Raw genomic sequence first — 18,208 nt, forward strand, 5'->3', positions numbered from 1 at the left:
AGTTTGCGGTTCAATTTTAAAACTGTAAAAACTAAACCATGCGGTGCAGTTTGATTTCATCCGTGTTTTAATTTTAATTTTCGGTTTCAAATGCTCACCCTTAGAGAATTATGAGATGAGATGATTAAAAGAAAAAGAAATCTAATTCAGATCATATTTATTCAACCTGAATTTAGATTTAACCCGGCCCAATAAAAAAGAGTCGATCCATTCCAGCCAACATATTTTGGGCCTCCATTTTTGTTCAGCTTCCTAGTTCGTGGTTTGCGTCGTTTGCTCAGCTCAGCTCCGTCTCCCAGTCCGCTGCATCTCTTTCTCACACATCTCTCTCTCTCTCTCTCTCTCTCTCTCTCAACACACCGGCCACTGGCTTGCGAAAAGAGAAGGCAAGAGCTTGAAGCACATACAGGGTTTCCGCGTTCTTCGAGGTAATGTCATCTTCCCCGACTTTCAGACTTTAGGGCTGTGAGATTAGAGTAGAAAATTTCATCAGGGTTTAGTGCGGGTTTTTCAATTCATGAAATTCTTGATATCCGCCATTGAAATGGAAACTAATACGTTTGAATTGTGCGTCCCAAACTATATACTGGGTTTCTTTCAATTTATGGGTATTTGAGTGTGAGGGATGTTAAAATCAATCTTTCTGTGCTGGTTTGATGGAAATGCTTTTGCTCACACCACCGCATTGATTGCCGTTAATTGAGTTTAAATTTCGAGATTTGTGCAGTAGAGTCTAACGGCAATCAATGCGGCAGTGAGCAACATACAGTATGGTTTGATTTGTGGTCCACATTTTGTTGTTTTATATTCGATTTTGTTTGAGCTCATTGCAAGTGATGGGTAATTTGATTTCAGACTGGGACTGTTTAAGGACATTCATCAACACTTGAAATAAAAAATCCATCTTTCTGTGATTGAAAAGATGGGATTCGGAGCCCTAAGGTCCATTGTGCGACCTCTATCGCGGACCATAATATCCCGAACCACAACTTCCTCGATGACGTCCATAGCTGCCAGCTGTGTGTGCCCAAAACCTGAACTCCCCTTCATTTCTGGTCGCCAAGCCCCATGGTTTTTTCCTGTCTCCAACTATTTTCACAGCTTGACAGATACTCGTTTTCCCAAACGTCGACCAGTCGACAAGCCGCGTCGAAAAAGGGCTAGCGTAAGACCTCCAGGTTTGTTCTTCATCCTCAACCTAATACTCCTAATTTTAGTCGAACTCGTACTGAACAATTACCTTTTGGATATGATATGATTGAACTGTTGGAAATGTTGTGTTTGGTTTCTGAGGAAAGAAAGACACTTTCTTACCTTGAGTGTTGGCAATGCTTGGCTTGTTGATTTACATTTTGGGTTTGGGAAGTGCTTTAGTTGGGTATTTGAGTTAATTTTAAGTCGATTATATTATTATTTGCTTGCAGGACCATTTGCTGCGGTTCAGTATGTTCCTGGTGAGCCAATAGTTCCTAATAGACCCAATGAAGGAAGTGTGAAGAGGAGGAATGAGAAGAAGCGCATGAGGCAACGCCGCGCATTCATATTGGTGTGTGTTTCATGAATCTTATTATGTCTTAGGCTTTTGTTGTCTATTATTGTATAGAAATACAAGTGCGTTTAAAGAAACTAGAAAAGGAATCACATTATTAAAGAGTGTGTTTCGGAACTTCTTGATGGTTTTCTGAACTGTAATCACTTATTCACAAACCTCCCCAAGCAATCTATTTAGTGTGAAACTTTTTAACAAAAGACTTTGATACAATAAAAAGTAAAACCATTTAATATAAGTTGTAGTTTATTTTATAAAAAGTTGTAACGTATTTATATAAGATGGCTGATTATTCAACATAACGCTTATGTATGCCAAATTTTCTAACGTTAATGTACAAAGAAAGGCTATGCATGATCACTCTCAATAAGCTAATTGGTGAAATCTCTAATAAGAAATTGTTTCAAGTAGAATACTGCAAAGGATTTGCGTTGTCCTTTTTGTTTTTTGTTTCAGATTACAGAGTGCGATTATCATACTCAGAAATGCTTAGTTTTCCAGTGAAAGTTTAAAGAAAGGACATCTTTCGTCCTCACAGTAATAATATAGACAACTCTTCTAGTTTCTTGTGGATAGTGGAATACTAATTTCATGGATAGAGCTCGGATACAGTATGATGAACTATGCGATTTAATGCTATATAGCTCAGTAATGCATATCTAGAGCTATTTTCGTGAAGCAGCATTCGTATACTTGACATGGTTTGCTTGCATAAATAGATAGAAGCTGTTCAATCTCCAAATCCTGCTGTTGTCTTGACGGGGCAGCATAAACTTTTTTCTGGCTAACTGATTACTTGTTTTGATAGTGCCTACACCGGTTAGGAAGTTAGTGAATATAGACTGTTATACTGAGGCATATGAAACAATCTTGTGTAGTTTCGCATTTCTGTTGGGAACATGAGAAACCATCATCACAATGGAGTCGTTTTGGCCTGGGATAATCCTTTAGGTTGCGATGGGATTTCAGTTTCTTCCGACTTGCATACCATACTTGACCTTCAGTGTTCGTTGACCCCTTAAGCAGAAATGTCTCTCCTCCTTTTAACAGGCACTGTGTTTGAATTTGTGCAGGCAGAAAAAAAGAAAAGGAAAGCTCTGGTGCAGGAAGCTAAAAGGAAGAAAGTTATAAAGCGAGTTGAGAGAAAAATGGCTGCTGTTGCAAGGGAAAGAGCGTGGACTCAAAGACTCGCCGAGCTGCAGAAACTGGAAGAAGAGAAGAAAAATTCCATGGCTTAGTGTCACTATGGAACCCCGTTGCAGATTGCAGTTTGCTGAAAGTTCTCTATTACCAACGAGCACTTGACTTGGTCTCACCGAGGTCATTATTTCCATAGTGTCTCTCAATTAGTAAACCTCTACCCTATTTTGTGTTTTCCCGGCTGTTTGGCGGACAGTCTCTGTATTTTGGAGATACGCAAACACTGGTGTTCTTTAGGCCATCTTGCTTGTTAAAGTTTTGAGTATTCGTTTCGTTTAAATAAGATACAGATTGAGCTCGTTTATTATCATTGCAGGTTAAGGGTTTATGGTTTAGCTCAGAATGTTGGGTATTCTGCTCAGACAACAAATTGTTGGTTTAGAAATTGCAACTCCATCCCCAGAGACTAACATACGTTGGACTCATTTAGTTTCCAAATTCACTTGAAAACGCAATAGTTAGTCATCTACCACATGCATGTTACCAACGAAATAACGCCATACGCTGGTAATGCCATGCGGAGCATGTAAAACTCACGCGAAACATAAACCCAAAACATTAAACATTTCGATACATCAGTCATACAGTTCACTTCAGTTAAACCGGATGGCGTTTTGTGAGGAAGAAAACAAAGGGAAACTACGCGAATCTTAAACTCCAGTTACCATCAGCAGCAGCCACTTGATGCATCAGATTCTGGAGGTTTTTGCTTGAAGATGTTCTTTTTCACACCCGCTGAGCCCTCAGCTACGAGACTTGGTGTTTCCAATATCTGCAGCATCGCATGGTACTATCACATCAGCACAAAAGCACACATCCAACTAAACCCATAATCATTACCATCGGCCAGACAATCATATCGCTACGAACAATCATTTATGTTCATTCTAATATATAAATTGCAAACTATAGAATGCAAAAACAGCTTGTAAAGCAAAAACCGACAGATTTGACACTATCAAGGCACTATGAGAAAACGAAGCATGATGCCACTATGAAACGGAAGTGATTTCTACACACCTTTTTCGCCCCCTACACACCCCTATTTATTTCTGACCATTGGATCCAAAGGAGAATCAAGAAACATAACTGAATAGGGGGTGCAGAAGGAGAAAGTAGGTGTGTGAAAATCATTCCGCTGAGATTACAGTACCAACAACCATTTCCAATGTATCCATGTCGTGAGGGCTAAGCATGCAGCTACGAGGCAATCCAATAATCTTAAGTAGTACGTAGAGAAAAGACAGAAACCATAATCTTGCATACCTTTAAGACAAGCTCCTCAAAGCACTGCTCTACATTTACTCGAGTTTTGGCACTGCACTCAAGAAAAAGGCATCCATATTCCCTCGCAAATTCCATCCCCTCTTTTTTACTTACAGTCCTTTCACTTTCCTGGAAAATAAGATAACCTCAACATGGATTCTTGTGGATGGAATGCAAGAATAAAACTCGTATTTCGCATAGGCATAACAACAAGTGATGTAATTTGGGGTTTGATTGTAATACTGGCGTACTGATTATGAATTCAAAATCTAAATTTCTCCATTCCCTTCTATTTAATCTAACTTTCCTTCTTTTGAAACTCTCTATTTTGTCCCATCAACACTTTTACGAGTCTAGTAAGCGGAAGAGACATGGAGTTCAGTGTTTACACACTCAACCAACACCAACTTGGCCCGAGACCATTAGTGAAATACTAAAAGAAACAACTAAAAATACAATGTCCAGGATGACATACCTTATCGACTTTGTTTCCAACAAGCATCTTGATGCAATCTTGATTTGTGGAGTACAGATCGATTTCTTTAGCCCATATATCAGACAAATTCGTAAACGTTTCTCTTCGTGTTACATCATACACTGCACCAGACGAATATGTAAATAACTACAAAATCCCATTGATTCCAAAACAAACAGTAGCTACAATAATAAACGCGAAAGAATGAATCATACATACCCATTATTATCCCTTGAGCTCCTCTGTAATATGAACTAGTAAGTGTTCTAAATCTTTCCTGTCCAGCTGCATTATGCACAGCAATTCATCTTTATTTCAGTGGATTTATAACTTGCAAACAAAGTCGAATCAAATCGAGAAACTTCATACAAAATCAAATTAGTACAATTTCCTTATATGCATATACAATGGTTTGGGAAAGAGACTATAAGAAAAGATATTGACTACTAGGAACTAACGGAAGGTGCAAAACTGAGCGCAATGGTGTTCTAGGATTTATCGCGCCAACCCCACTTAGCGGATAAGGCTTGGCTGTTGTTTACATGGACAATGATATATATAATCAAGCTATTCAAAATATTAACTGAAGAACACCACAATGTTGCACAACAAATATTTGAATTAAACTCCATAAATTAATACAAAATATAATATAACAATTAACAAGTACTTACCTGTGTCCCAAATTGCAAGCTTTAATTTTTTGCCCCCAAGAGTGACATGCTTTATCTTAAAATCCACACCTACAAAAATTATTAAAATTACTAATTAGAAAAATGGAAACTTTGTGCTTTCTTTTTTCCACAAGTAATTAGTAAAAACAATTTTGAAAATTAGGGGAATGATAAGGTTACCGATAGTAGGAGATAGATCCTCAAAAGTATCGGAAGTAAAACTCAAGAGCAGCGTGCTCTTCCCGACCCCAGAGTCCCCAATCAGCAACAGCTTGAACAAGTAATCAAACTCCGACTCCCCAGACGACGTCGTTGCGTACTCCATCGTAATCAAATTGCACAAAGAACCATAAAAGCCGCCGATCGCTAACGGAAAATAAAGGAGGAGTTTTACTGTTGTTTGCACTTTGCAGAGAATCGAAGGAACTGGAGAGGCACTTTCTGGAGACTTCTTTATTGCGGTGATCGCGTGCTACGTGGAGACTCGGTTTATGATGCTACCGACACTGACAGCCGTTGGATTGACGCCACGTTGTAGGTTTCTGCTTAGGTAACGTGTGGGATTAAAATAAATGAAGGAGAATCCTTTCCTAATTTTCTTTGTGGGAATTCTGGAAATTTCCACATTCAGTGATCTGAAATTATTTTAAATATTTTTATTTAAAATTAAATGCAAGTAGTATTTAACAAAAATTAACCGCACAATATACGATAAATGAACATAATATAAGAATTCTTAAAATTCTCACAAAATGAATGATTCTCATTCAATCACGTGCGCTACGCGCATCTAAATATGTCTTGCTTTAGTTTTTTTCATTGTAATTGTCAAAATAGCTCACTAAACAGATTGAAAACGACAAACTCACGACATCTTTAAGGGCGCAAGAAATTTGTTTGATAACTATGTAAATGAAAATGACATTAATGTTTAATTGTGCGGCTTATGTCACATTTTTCAAGCCATATATCATGATCAAATGATGGTATGTTTTGATGCATTGATTCAAAACAAAAGAATGAACAATATGTACATACAAAAACACAAAGTCTACTTGTATCGTGATGGTGCCATTACTAAATCATGGTCACACAAGAGGCATTTTTTTAAGTACCGGCACTACGCGGTTTTAATTATATGTTGCGTCAATTGTTTTCATGCAATAATGAAACAACACTTGTGTGTGAGAGGATTAAAACAGCCTTTTTTTAGGAGGCATTAGGTTTTCATTTGTCTATCGACATTTTTATTCATTGAGAGCTGATTGATGAATTTTAAGTGTTTGCGAATGGTGTTTTCTTAATTGGTCATGCTTAACTTGTTTATATTTTCCTATAGAAGATGAAAGTTTATTACATTAGTTTCCAAGCTCTTTATTAGTAGATCGCCTAATCATGTTTTTATTCTTAACAAAAATGGTTCTAACAATTTTGTTTTTGTTTTTATAATCAAACCCGAGCCTTTTTCTATTAAAAGTGCAAATGGAGGTTGTTCTCTTAATTTAAAATTCGTGCAAAACATGTATATCTATCGTATTTTGGAGCACTGTAGAAGGTGTTCATTTTTATAACATTCTAATAAAAAATACAATCACATGCATGAAAAACAACAGATAAGATACAGATAATTACTTGATAAGACAATTAATTACACGCGAACTTTGAAGTTGTTCCATTTCATATTCCTAAAAAGAAAGTAATCAAATCCTTTGCAGCCTGAATGAGCCATGAACCTATAAATTAAGACGATCCATTATATACAGAACAAAAGAAATAGGGGAAGATTATTAGAGAAGAAGAATCAATTACATACAAAATTATGCCAAATCACAGAATACTACCTGCACTCTTAAGTATGATAAACTACATTCCTTTGAATCTTACACTAATTAATACTAGCAAGGTTCTAAAAATCGTTAGGCACCTAGTCGGGCAGTGGGTAGGGACCTAGTCTAGGTGGTTTTATGTAAATTTATTATATATCTTGTAAATAAGTGTCTATTTACACCTAAAAAAAAAAAACTATACTTGTATGAATATAAAAGAATGATAAAATGCAAGAATAGAAGTAGAAGAATACACAAATTATATACATCCAAAAAGTTCAATATTTAGAAAACAGTAAGCATATGATCATAATGAGGAGGATTTGGATGATAGACTAAATTCTTCTTGTTCATAAATCATGATCATTGTATTGGATTAGACATAGACTAAATTATTTAACCTTGTTGTATCTAGTTTATTTCTTTTCTTTGTATATATCACCTAAAAAATGCTCCAATTCGTCTCACTGTTGGATGAACTTGTAGTAAATCCATCATTTGCAAATTAGGTACATCATTTCCATAAGTATACCACCATGAAACTAAAAAAGAAAAAAGCACACAATTAATAAAAAAAATATAAAAAAAACAGCCCTAGGACCGCCTAGCTTCCAGCCTATATTTTCAAACGCATTCCCCAAAATCGAGGAGGGGTACCACCGCTTAATGCCTAAGCCGATTTTTAGAACAGTGATTAATAGTGAAGCAACTCTTTGTTGAACAATATTTTAAATAGCGTAAAATATTTAATAGTCAAGCAACTCTTAAACCTCAATCTGACAACCATTTTCATGGTTTGACACACTAGCTTCAGAATCATTACACATGTAAAACCCAAAGGGGGCGTTTGTTGCGCCGAACTATCTCGGACTCGATTAGCTTCAAGGACTAAGCTGGACTGACTTAGACTAGACTAAACTGGACTAACTTAGTGAAGCGTTTGGTGCAATATTGGACTAAGAAGCTGGATAATAACAAATTCTAATATTATATTATTTAATATATAAATTATTAATATTTTATTATGATCTTATCTTTTTCTTCATCTTTTCCTACCATTTCCGTCCCACTCTTTTCCTCCTCTCATCGTCCCAACCTCTCCCTCTTTTTTTCCTCTTAGACCTCTCAATTCATGTCTCTTTCTCATTCTTGGTCAAACTCCTTATTGATTCCAATGTCTATTTCTCCGTCCTCCCTCCCTCTCTAGCTATGTGTTGTTCGAATGGAACCTCACGGCTCCAATTTTCTCGACGAGTTGCAGGTTTCCCGATGTGTTTTCCGGCCAACCCTCGTTAAATTGGATGAAGTTAGCACCGCCAAAAAATTCATCACCATCCCTAGACCGAGATCTTAGCTTTGAATGCTCGAATCTGTCATGGATTTGTAGAAGCCCAAACAGGCCGAGACTTCCAGGCCATTTTCCGGCCACATTCGACCACATTTTGGCCTCTATTAAGGTAAAATCGTAATCATGTCACTCCCAGCTTCAATTTGGTATCTTTTATATGAAAGTTCGTTGTGAAATGGATCTGAAAGGGAGTTGGAAAGTTAATGATTAATCTAGGTGACCGGAGATGACAAGGAGTCTGTCGGGAGTGGTCGTTGAGCATGACGAGGACAAGAAAGAGAATATAGTCTTAGCTAGTCCCATGGTTATTCGGGGGTCTCGCTAAGACCTCTTAGTGAAGAGTTTTGTCCATGCTAGTCCCCTCTAGTCTCATTAATGTTAGTCCCAGCATGGAACAAACACAGTATTGGACTAATAGTTAGTCCAGTCCAGTCTAATCCAACTTAGTGAGGGCAAACAAACGCCCCCAAAAAGCTTTACTTGCTTGCATGGCATCTTATTTATGCAAAGAAAAAATTGATTGAAACATGAAGTAACAAAAATAGACAAAGCATACTCATATAAAGAACATGTTTACTTCATCAATTCGAGATAATTTTGTGCTCAATGAAACATAAAAGCACAAATACATATTTGTGCTCAATGAAATTGAAAAGGGCACCAATGAATTGTGTGCTTAGACCTTTTTTTTTTGGGGCACTGTATATGCATTCTTGTCTCCTCACTTCTCTTCAAATAAAAGGCGAAGTAGTGCTACTCGTACTTTTCCCCTTTCCTAAATGAACTTACAGAAAGCAAGGGTTCCAAGTCTCTTTATTTTGGTCCAAGCAGAGAGCAACACAATAAGGATATCACCCTAGAAAATGAACAAACCCATATTCTATAATCAACCCCAACGAAGAGAAAATCCAATTGAATATAAGGAAATAAGAAGTTGAACTGATTACTGGAAATAAGAAGAAGTTGAACCCAAATTCCATAATCACTGTTCTTGGATCGATTGTAGATGTCTTCCCATGGTTCTTCTTTGTTTCCTCTAAATACAAAGTAAGAAAATAAAAATCCCTTCTCTGATATAGTGTTCATACTACATATATAGATTTGATCGTAGATTACAGTATTAAGATAAATTAAACATGAAATAAACAATTAAGGACATCTGTAGAGCCTTTAAAACATTACAAAATAGAGCAATTGTAACATTTTTCTTCCAAAATGGAAGAAGAACAAAGTATCATTTGATTGCCAACAAATAAATAAAACATGGAAGAAAAAGAAACTAGAAATATACCCTTCACGTAGCCCCTCAGAGCACCCCAGTTCTTTCACATCGAACATATACAACCACTTCAACATACCTGATGGCTCTACAGGTGAAGAGTGAGAAAGAAAATAGCGTGATTTGAAAAATAAGAAAAACAGAATGGGAAATATGAGAGACATGCTAAGAAAATGGGCATGCCCATAAAATAAAGCATAGATCATCGTTCTACCTGACAACTGCCGTCCCATCAAAACATTGTCCACCAATTGTCTATAAAAAAGTATACATAGCAAATAGAAGCAGATAAAAAACTTTGAGTGCCAAATAAGAGAGTCGATCAACCATCTAAATGAAGTAAAAAAAAAAAAACATGATTAAGACCTCTTTTGCTCCGCTCTTGTAGCCCAAATCTATAAGAAATAGAAAGGAGTCAAACTTTAATGATCATTTTGTTTAAATTAGTTAGAAACAAAATCATGGATAGAAGGAAAAATGAAAAGGATTGAAACTATGTTACTCAAAACTATTTTGTTCCCTCTTCTTCCGCTATTTCTCTTCATTCTTCCATATTTGATTTCCATGTGAAACAAACTTCAAAACTGATTATACAAATAAAAAAGGTTCAAACTTTTAATTTCCTAGAAACCAAAAATGAACATTTCTACTAAATTAATTAAAATTAATTCATGGACATGAAGAAAAAAGAATTAAACGAAGTTACCCAAAAGGAATGAAACCACCAACTCATATATTGAAAACGCATCGATCACTGGGGATTCACCAATTAGCCTATATATTTGATCAAATCTAGAATTAATAATAAAAGGGGAAATTAAAAATAAATCAAACATCAAAGTAACATAGTTAAGAGTGAAGACGATTTAGTTTTTGCAGGAAAGGAAAAAAAAACCAATTGCAACTGCTGATTGCTGTTTCAAATTTGAGCTCCAATTTTTTTTTCAACGTGTTGTAATTATAACCACTCAGTTTAGGAGGATAATTATCTCTTATTTTCAAAATAGGAGGATAATTATCCAACTTTTCATCCCTGTTCGTCTTCAAATGCCCAGCGATCAATTGCATAAAATGTGAACAAAAAATGCAAAGAATCTCAAGTAAGAGAGATGAAGAACCATCACAACCCAGAGGTTACAAATACAGCCGAGCAGATTGGTGGGCGAAAGTATTAACTGGCTATAGAGCGTTCAACCATCTCAGATCCGGATCCGCCACCCAACTCTATTAACAGCCCTTGGATGATCAAAGGGTGTTAACGTGCATCACAAAATTCGAAGCTAGAGGAGCATCGTCGTCAGATAAATAATACAATACATCAAATTAAATATGGGTAAAAAGACAAACAAAAATAAACCGTACCCGACACCAATGGGTTACCAGTTTGAGCAACAATGAAGCTGAAGCCACCAATCTCTGGTGGGATGAAAGCTCAAGAATTTCGACGGTTGAAGAAGGCTTTTTGTAAAGAACTGGTAATTGAGTAACTTTAGTAACTCCTATAAATGTCTCTGGCATTCCAGAATGCCAAAAATTAAGTCAGAAACTGAATAACCAATACACAAAAGAGAGAGCTTTCTACAAATTGGTCCAAAACCCATTAAAAAAATCTGGTAAAGATAAATAATTTCAAATAGTTCAAATGTTAATCAAGTAAAAATCTCCAAATTATTATATATTAAAGTGGGCAGTTAGTTAATAAATCAAAACATCAGTAGATATGAACAATTCAATTAGGCATAGAGTACCTGAATTGAAGGCAGAAAGTGAAAATTTCTAGCGAAAACCCAAAATTCTAGCAAAAATAAGAATATTGTTCGAGAAAATTACCCAATTTACTCTTTTGTATGCACTATGGTGATAGAGAACGTGCGATGGAGGGCGATTCCATCTCCAGTCTATGCAACTGCTGATATGGAGTGCTTCGATTCCATCTGGAGTAGTTGTGGTCGATTATCCTTTTTTTCATCTGAAACAGTAACTCTATGCTTAGTCAAATGGGTGAAAAATAATTTAAACTGTGGGTGATTTGACCCAATGGTCAGAATAGATGTAATTCCATATTTTATGTTTTATACCCTATTTTTATGAGTAGTTATCCATGAGTCTTGTGTTACATCCAATCTTGTTAAGCGAATAGCACGGGAGAGCAATAATGGGTGATCTACTGGAAAGATCTCGTGTGAGTTTTCAAAAACAAAACCGTAAGGGCCCAAAAACAAAACAGTAAAGGCGTGGTCGGGGTCCAAAGCGGATAATATCGTGTTACGATAGAGTTGAGCCTGAAATCTGAAGGGAACCCAGCCCGGGATGTGACACCTTGTGTATGAAATGAGGACATTTTTGACATTTTGAAATGCTTCACTATTGTGTGCTTCTCACTTTATATATGTAGATGATGTGTATTTTTTTGAATTTAAAAAGCCTAAAGAAATTCCGCCCTCCCAAAATAGATATAAGAAAATTAAAAAACATAAATAAATAAACAAAAAAGGCGCATAAAATGACTGTCCTCTTCTTTTAATTAAATGGAGTGGAATCATGAAGCAAATTTCACTGCTAATAATATTAACTTAGTTATAATTGCATCAATATACATATTTAAGAGGTTTTAAATTCAATTCTTATTAAAAATAAATTTGAAAACCACATAGTCTACCCCGTCCGTTAATATAAATAATATCGTCTATTTTTTTTTATCAAACGATATATTTTGTTAGATTAGTTACAGATGATATTCTAAACACATCTATTAATAAAAATAATATCGTTTGTTTTTTTTTTTTTTTTCAAACAATAGATTTTATTAAATTAGTTAGCGACAACGACAAGATTCGAACCCATCCGTCGTATAATGGTTTAACACATTTCCACCTATTGTTATAAAAGACCACTTACAAATAATATTGTTTGTTGAAAGTATCCGGTGTTTTCGAAGTTTCACCTTAATTGAATCCTTTTTTTTCCTTAAAAAAAAAAAAACATGCGACAGCGTGGTGTCAGGTAACAAGGATATGCCGCGTCCTACCAAGAATCTCCCCAACATAGGACACTGGTACTGAAACTCAAGTGGTATAACTACAACTTGTAACTTATAATATTCTCAGCCACCAGCCTCTCTCTCTCTCTCAACCTTGAATATTCTAAGCCATCAGCCACCCCCTCTCTCTCCTCTCTCTCCCTCCCCGCACCGCCGCCGTCTTCGACTCCTCACATTTCCATATCCAATAAAAAAGAGCAACATGTTGACATCAAACCTGCCAAAGAGCCCCTTCTTCCCCACCCGCTATGTCCCAGTCTCCCCCTCCTTCCACATCACCTGCAGCGTCTCGCAGCTGCAATCGGCGGCGGAAGCAGTGAACGGCAGAGTTTCCGAACGGAACGAGATTCGCCTCGGCTTGCCCAGCAAAGGCCGTATGGCTGCCGACACTCTTGATCTCCTCAAGGACTGCCAGCTGTCCGTCAAGCACGTCAATCCTCGTCAATACGTCGCCCAAATCCCTCAGGTTCCTGAATTTCACCAAATATCCTTCAAATTTACCTTTTTTTTTGTTTGTGGTAAAAGTTAATTAGATTTTCCATGAATTTTACCGCGTGCAGCTTTCGGGCTTGGAGGTGTGGTTTCAACGGCCGAAGGACATTGTGCGGAAATTGTTGTCCGGTGACTTGGACCTTGGCATTGCGGGTTTTGATACTGTCAGTGAATACGGAGAGGTAGATATATCTCAATCTGTTAATCCAATTTTATTAGTTTTAGGGTTTTCAATTGTTTACGTCATTGGGTTTTCCTTTGTTTTCATTTTTGTTGAATTTCGTTACAAGTTTTCGTAGCTTGCTATGAATATGGACTGATAATACGTCACGAAATTGGAGTGATTCGTGTATGTTCTGAAATTAACTGCAGTCGCTGCATCTCTTGAATAAATCTGCTTGCTATCTAAAATGATTCTGAAGAAATACACTGTTGTTTAAAAAGCTTATCATTTGGGTTGAAAGCGAATCGTTTAAAATACAGTAGGGTTTCCCTGTTTTAATTCGTTCAGGGAAGACCCAGGACTGTGGTTGATAAACCAGGAAATAAGTTAGAACCAGAAACAGCTGAACATATGCACGCACTAGTGCGGACTAACAGCTCATAAAGCATTATGTTATATGTGTTTTCATCACTTCTAATACATATGGATGCTCTAGTATAGTTCGTTGTCAGTAAACGGTTACATTAATTTTGGAGAGCTCCATTATATTTTAGAATTGAGTGTTCTCTGAATTTGAAACTAGGGCCATCTCCTAGTATCTCTGGACTTTTAGTTTTTGAATTGTGAGTCGTGACCTGTTCAACTGGGAATGGAGGTCTTTTTCTTGCGTGGAACTCTTTCATTTCATACATTGTGTCAAGAAAATTGCTTGCAGTAATGTTGGCCTTCTACTTAAGAATGTTTTAGTATTTATTATTTTTGTTATCCAAAATGAATATGGACTACTGCATTGATATTTAACGTTTATCACTGATATGACTCGTTCAAAGAGAACAGAAAGCTGATCATCCAAAGTTGTCTTTTAGGGGAATGAAGATCTTATCATTGTTCATGATGCTCTTGATTATGGGGACTGCCGTTTATCCCTTGCAGTGAGTTGCTTTTTCATTTCCCAAATTGAAGACTCCAATTATTCCACTTGTATCTTGAATACCTTCAAGGTTTCAAATATCCTTTGTTTTTTCAGATTCCGAAATACGGGATTTTTGAAAATATAAATTCACTGACGGAGCTAGCACAAATGCCTCAATGGACTAAAGAGAAACCTCTCCGAGTTGCTACTGGCTTCACCTATGTATGCCTTGTATTTATGATTTTGGTTCTTGTATTATTCTTCACTTTCTACGCTGGGAACAAGTTTCTTTTGCTGTCTCTTTGTAAATAAGGGTTTTGTTTGCATTTTTCATTTTCGTCTTCTATTGCAGCTTGGTCCTAAATTTATGAAAGATAATGGATTGAACCATGTGAGTTTTTCAACTGCTGATGGAGCACTCGAGGCAGCTCCTGCGGTAAGAATGTACTTTGTCAGAGTAACTGTAAAATTTGGTGGGATGTTTTTAATTTATGCGGAGCATTGTCCTATAATGTGGTTGCGTTGCTCCAAGTGTAGTATAAAGCATGACACATATTTGCCAGCATATATATATATATATATACAATTTAATGTTTCATGATTCCTTTCGATGAAAAACATAGGTTATTGATTTATTATCTACTTACCAATATCTAAACATAAGCTGTCTCATTGAACATTATACTAGTCCAGACTTCTGTTGGATTCTAGTTGCTGCAGTTACGAATCTTAAGATGACAATATTGCTTGAATGGACTGAATCCTTGCTTAAGTTTAAGATGTACATTCAGTGACTTTGTGGTTAGGTGGTTGACTCAAACGAGATGGTCAACCTTTTGTACTGATATGGACAGTGGAAAATGCTTGCGAAGAATAATGAAAATAGGGATTTAGGGTTTATGGAGGAGCTCTTGACCAACTTTATGTTTTTTTGTGTAATGATTCTCTTCCCTTTATTCCATGACGTCTACACCTTTATATGGTGTCATATTAGTCCAATCAAATGCCATTTAACTACAAAATAGGATAATAGTAACCCACTACAACTCTACTAATTAGGTCATATTTTAACAACTAGAAAATAATGTTCGTTTAGAAAAAACACGTAACATGTCAATGACTTGATGTGGTGTTGTTGGCCTTGAAATCTGACGCTGGGGAGAAGATAATTAAATACTGCTTGTCTCTCTTTTAACTTTAGATGGGGATAGCTGATGCAATTTTGGACCTCGTGAGTAGTGGGACGACGCTGAAGGAAAACAACCTAAAAGAGATTGATGGAGGAGTTGTGTTACAAAGCCAGGTAGGCTTCTTGGTTTATGGCTTATATTACCGAGCATGTGATCTTGTAGGTTTAAGCATGCATCTAGAAGGAGCTGGTCCAAAACCCTGCTCCTTCTATATCTTCTCGTATGGTTGTAATTAGAATTTCTTTAGGCAGTTCTTGTTGCAAGCAAGAAGTCATTGATCCAAAGGAAAAGCGCCCTTGACACGACACATGAGATTCTTGAAAGATTAGAGGCACATCTAAGGGCTCAGGGTCAGTTCATGGTGCGTATTGAATGTCTTTAAAAAATAAAAATCCAGTTTTGTCCCTTCAGTTCTTGTTTTCTTACACATTTATGGCAGGTAACTGCAAATATGAGAGGAAATAGTGCAGAGGAAGTGGCTGAGCGAGTCTTGAGCCAGCCGTCATTATCTGGTTTGCAGGTGAGGTTTGAAATGAAGCATCACTCCATCTAACCATGAACCACAAGTTGCAGTATACCATAATAAGTGGTCTTTTATCATTATAATATATAAACCGATCCCTTTTATTTTATTTTTCTGATGAGTTAATATACATGGTTACACATGCAGGGACCTACCATAAGTCCAGTTTTTTGCAAACGTGGTGGGCAAATTGCAGCCGATTACTATGCCATAGTCATATGTGTACCAAAAAAGGCACTATACAATTCCGTTCAACAACTGAGAGCGGTGAGGCATGATATTTATTATAAAACTATTGGTCAATGTTATGTAAAATGAATCCTCCTTATCAAATGCTATGAGAGTGCTTGCTCTGTTGAGCAGCACCCTCAACATACATGCAACTACTGAATTCTTCTGGCTTCTATGTCTGCGTGTGCAAGACTAAAAACACAAATAAATAAGTCAGGATGGCAGTTTGACTATTCAGTCGAAGGTTTAGTTTCATCATTTTATTTTAAAAATTAGGGACTACGAACATATGTTGAATTGGCTAGAAACTTTTCAGGTCTGTTTATTTCCTACACAACTTGTTCAGCTTTTTAAATTTATAAGCAGCCAACTCTTCTCTTTAATTGTCCAGATCTACTCTCTGGTATGGTTTTACAAACGATAGTTGAAATTTGGTTAGTACTTAGAGCTAACAGAAGACTTGGTGCAACACCTAGCGCAACGGCGTTTTGGATTCATATAGCCGACCCGACTTAGCAGGATAAGGCTTTGTTGTTGTTGAAATTTGGTTCGAAGCTGTTTTTACTTTTCAGTTAGTCATTTTTTAATATGCTGGAATAATGGTTCTAAATTAGAAATGGTTGTGAATATTGGGTTCGAAGTTTCTCTGCCTACCTATTAGCTGCATATATCATTGTGCCTGCCTCTTGTGCGCAAGGCATATTTTCTTGTTCTAAAATTTTGAATCTGATTCCATGTTTGACTGAAGGATTTTCCTTCCCTTGGATACTGGGGTTTAATCTCCGTGCTCTAATTTGTTCAGGTTGGAGGTAGCGGAGTTCTAGTTTCCCCATTGACCTACATTTTTGATGAAGAAACACCAAGATGGCATGAACTTCTCACAAAGCTTGGCCTCTAGTTCTCTCAGGCCGATGATGTGCACGGTTTGTTGTAATTTTTTGTAGCTATGGCAGTATTTAAGAGTTTGATGAGCAAACACGTATTGATACCTATCTTTGGATTGACAACTTGGCTTGTAATCAGAGTAGTGACTTAAAGATATTTGCGTTTTGTATGCGATTTTTTTCTTATCCTCTATTTCCCTATTTTGGTTAGTCCGACGACAACTCTCAATTTTTTTAGGGGTGTGCTTTTCACACATCCCCTTTTACTTCTCCCACATCCCTTGTTAATTTCTGTCCTTTGATCTTCTTCAATTCATCCGATCCGACGGTCGAAAATTAAAAGGGTGTGAGAGAAGTAAAAAGGGGTGTGTGGATATCACACCCATTTTTTTTACCATTTTTCAGGACCATTATGTGTAATATTCGTGGATTTTGAACATCTGTATGCATTTGTCTTTCAGAATTATCCAACCATGATTAAATTTTTGAAGCCGATTTTAAGTACATTGTAATTTTGTTATAGAGCACCTACTATGATGAAGCCATTGTTTCTAGCAACTCTATGAAACATTAGGGCTGTGTTTTGTACACCTCCTTGGAAGGGCTAAGGAATTATTGTCTTAAATAACACTCGTAACCCGTGTTTGCTATCAAGTGGTTCGAAATTGCTTCGCTATGCAACGACGTGCTCCGCCACCTCGCTAACAAGAAACTTGCACCAGTGGTTTTCAAATTGAATGAATGTTTTCGAAGATGAACTTCATATGATGATAAAGAGGGCGAATAATTTCAACTTTAAACGAACTTATTGAGAAAGTTACCGCACAAAGCTTCTTAGGCAACTCGAACCACTATTATCCTAAAAACCAACTCAAACAAGCACCTGAGGGGAGCGAGTCCAACCAAATACAAAACTTGGAAGAATTTTGACCTATCTAGGAGAGAGTAATTGCCACAAAATTGCGTCATGGAAGACATGCCGAAAAACAATATCTTGAACTTGACAAGCCAATTTTTGGATATTAACCATCATGGTTTTCAGTTTTCTAGGGAGCCAAAATGCTTCCATTAACAGCACCAATAAGCAACTTGGAACCCTTCCACAATCAAACGTGAAAACACCTGGCTTTAGGTAATGCAACTTACAGTCTATCC

The 18,208-nt window shown here is 36.7% G+C and overlaps 4 protein-coding genes across 17 annotated transcripts; 2 read left to right on the plus strand and 2 right to left on the minus strand.

The window, feature by feature from the left end:
- Window positions 1–264: 264 nt before the first annotated feature.
- LOC103934813 lies at window positions 265–3,059 on the plus strand. The gene is made up of 4 exons (XM_009344563.3): window positions 265–428; window positions 856–1,178; window positions 1,425–1,546; window positions 2,623–3,059. Exons 2-4 carry the CDS (start codon window positions 923–925, stop codon window positions 2,785–2,787), a joined length of 543 nt encoding a protein of 180 aa, XP_009342838.2. The 5' UTR covers window positions 265–428; window positions 856–922; the 3' UTR covers window positions 2,788–3,059.
- Window positions 3,060–3,288: 229 nt separating this feature from the next.
- Window positions 3,289–5,582, minus strand: LOC103951116 (ras-related protein RABC1). Its single transcript, XM_009362406.2, has 6 exons — window positions 5,345–5,582; window positions 5,165–5,233; window positions 4,710–4,775; window positions 4,491–4,612; window positions 4,016–4,144; window positions 3,289–3,521 (listed from the first exon to the last, which is right to left on the minus strand). Exons 1-6 carry the CDS (start codon window positions 5,487–5,489, stop codon window positions 3,417–3,419), a joined length of 636 nt encoding a protein of 211 aa, XP_009360681.2. The 5' UTR covers window positions 5,490–5,582; the 3' UTR covers window positions 3,289–3,416.
- Window positions 5,583–6,778: 1,196 nt separating this feature from the next.
- On the minus strand, window positions 6,779–11,640 carry LOC108866195. 14 transcript variants are annotated; one of them, XR_007257133.1, is made up of 7 exons: window positions 11,448–11,640; window positions 10,120–11,128; window positions 9,984–10,012; window positions 9,832–9,872; window positions 9,630–9,705; window positions 9,286–9,374; window positions 6,779–6,897 (listed from the first exon to the last, which is right to left on the minus strand). XR_007257133.1 is itself a non-coding variant. In XM_048580908.1 (6 exons), exons 2-6 carry the CDS (start codon window positions 10,363–10,365, stop codon window positions 6,842–6,844), a joined length of 459 nt encoding a protein of 152 aa, XP_048436865.1. In that variant the 5' UTR covers window positions 10,366–11,128; window positions 11,448–11,640; the 3' UTR covers window positions 6,779–6,841. The 14 variants fall into 14 exon arrangements, 2 of the variants coding, with proteins under 2 accessions (XP_048436865.1, XP_048436866.1); XR_007257135.1 differs by having other exon boundaries at window positions 9,630–10,012; window positions 10,324–10,391; window positions 10,980–11,128; XR_007257134.1 differs by having other exon boundaries at window positions 9,630–10,201; window positions 10,324–10,391; window positions 10,980–11,128.
- Window positions 11,641–12,697: 1,057 nt separating this feature from the next.
- Window positions 12,698–17,246, plus strand: LOC103934810 (ATP phosphoribosyltransferase 2, chloroplastic). Its single transcript, XM_009344560.3, has 10 exons — window positions 12,698–13,123; window positions 13,218–13,331; window positions 14,179–14,244; window positions 14,340–14,447; window positions 14,578–14,661; window positions 15,427–15,528; window positions 15,663–15,776; window positions 15,855–15,935; window positions 16,086–16,205; window positions 16,972–17,246. The coding sequence occupies exons 1-10, from the start codon at window positions 12,860–12,862 to the stop codon at window positions 17,065–17,067; spliced, it is 1,149 nt and encodes a 382-aa protein (XP_009342835.2). The 5' UTR covers window positions 12,698–12,859; the 3' UTR covers window positions 17,068–17,246.
- The last annotated feature ends 962 nt before the right edge of the window (window positions 17,247–18,208 follow it).

Source organism: the organism of the source record quoted next, unplaced genomic scaffold (genome assembly GCF_019419815.1).
Source record: "Pyrus x bretschneideri cultivar Hongxiangsu unplaced genomic scaffold, Pyrus_bretschneideri_v1 Contig16, whole genome shotgun sequence".
Lineage (NCBI taxonomy): Eukaryota > Viridiplantae > Streptophyta > Magnoliopsida > Rosales > Rosaceae > Pyrus > Pyrus x bretschneideri.